The 1,233-nt window shown below is 62.0% G+C and overlaps 1 gene segment (V, D, J or C); it reads left to right on the top strand.

Moving 5' to 3' along the window:
- Positions 1 to 85: 85 nt before the first annotated feature.
- The window catches only part of LOC105002289, a gene marked incomplete at its 3' end in the record, with an annotated part of 11,144 nt that continues 9,996 nt past the window's right edge, over positions 86 to 1,233 (top strand). Inside the window, 3 exon segments of the C gene segment in view lie at positions 86 to 158; positions 239 to 308; positions 887 to 973. Of these exon segments, the coding sequence occupies positions 86 to 158; positions 239 to 308; positions 887 to 973 (230 nt within the window).

The following is a 1,233-nucleotide window of genomic DNA, read 5'->3' as shown; positions in this document are numbered from 1 at the left end:
GAAGTGGCCAGCAAGCTTTTCACCCAGAGTGGAGGGTGGTGGTGACTGATGGCTGGGAGAAGGGCCAGCTGGGCCTGGTGTGGGGATGGAGGCGTCAGGCACCCAGCGGAAGGGGCGAGCAGGCTCCCAGGAGGAGAAGCAGGAAGAGGCTGGGAGGGGTGAGCCCAGCTGGGCAGCGTCCACAGACCAGGGGCTTTAGCCGAGGCCACGGGTCCAGGATCTGACCCTTTCTCGTCAGGACCACTGGGCTTTCAGGTCTGTGAGGGCAGCCCTGGGCCGCCCACAGCAGGCTTGAGCTGCGCTGAGCTGTGCTGAGCTGGGCTGAGCTGGGCTGGGCCAACTGGGTGAGCTGGGCTGAGCCGGGTTAGGCTGAGCTGAGTTGGGTTGATCGGGGCTGAGTTGAACTGGGCTGAGCCAGGTTGAGCCGGGCTGGGCTGAGCTGGGCTGAGCTGGGTTGATCTGAGCTGAGCTGGGCTGAACTGGGTTAAGCTAAGCTGAGTTGGTTGATTGCTGCTGAGCTGAACTAGGCTGACCTGGTTTGAGCTGGGCTGTGCTGGGCTGAGTTGGATTATCCATGGAGGGCTGAGACAGGTCCGGCAGAAATGAACTGCCTGGGCTTGACTAGAGCAAGCTGATGAGATGCTCTGGGCTTGCTTAGCCTCTGCTGAGCGTGCTGAGTCTAGCTGGGCTGAGATGGCCGTGCTGGACTGTCCTGGCCAACACTGGGCTGACCTCAGGGATCTGGTTGTGCTGAGGACTGGGGGCCTGAGTGTGTATCAGTCTTATTGATGACCCCAGAGGCCCGGGCCAGGCCCCAGGTGGCTGAACCGCGGGCAGTGAGGGTGGGCTGGCAGGGCTGAGTGTGCCCTCCGCTCCACTGTCCCAGAGAGAAGGTGGAGCTGCCCACACCCCCGACCAGCAGGATGCCTCTCACCCCCCTCTTCTCCTGTGTGCCCTCTCGGGTCCCCAGAAGGTGAATCGCTCCTGAGAGTCTTCCCCCTGGTGTCCTCATGAGCTCCTCGTCTGATGAGAGCACGGTGGCCCTGGGCTGCCTGGCCCCGGGACTTCGTGCCCGATTCTGTCAGCTTCTCCTGGAAGTTCAACAACAGCACAGTCAGCAGCGAGAGATTCTGGACCTTCCCCGCAGTCCTGAGGGGCGGCCTGTGGTCGGCCTCCTCTCAGGTGGCCCTGCCCTCCTCGAGCGCCTTTCTTTTTTTTTTTTTAATTTTATTT

Source organism: Bison bison, unplaced genomic scaffold (assembly GCF_000754665.1).
Source record: "Bison bison bison isolate TAMUID 2011002044 unplaced genomic scaffold, Bison_UMD1.0 scf7180017864448, whole genome shotgun sequence".
Lineage (NCBI taxonomy): Eukaryota > Metazoa > Chordata > Mammalia > Artiodactyla > Bovidae > Bison > Bison bison.
This window is presented reverse-complemented; position numbering and strand designations above follow the sequence as displayed.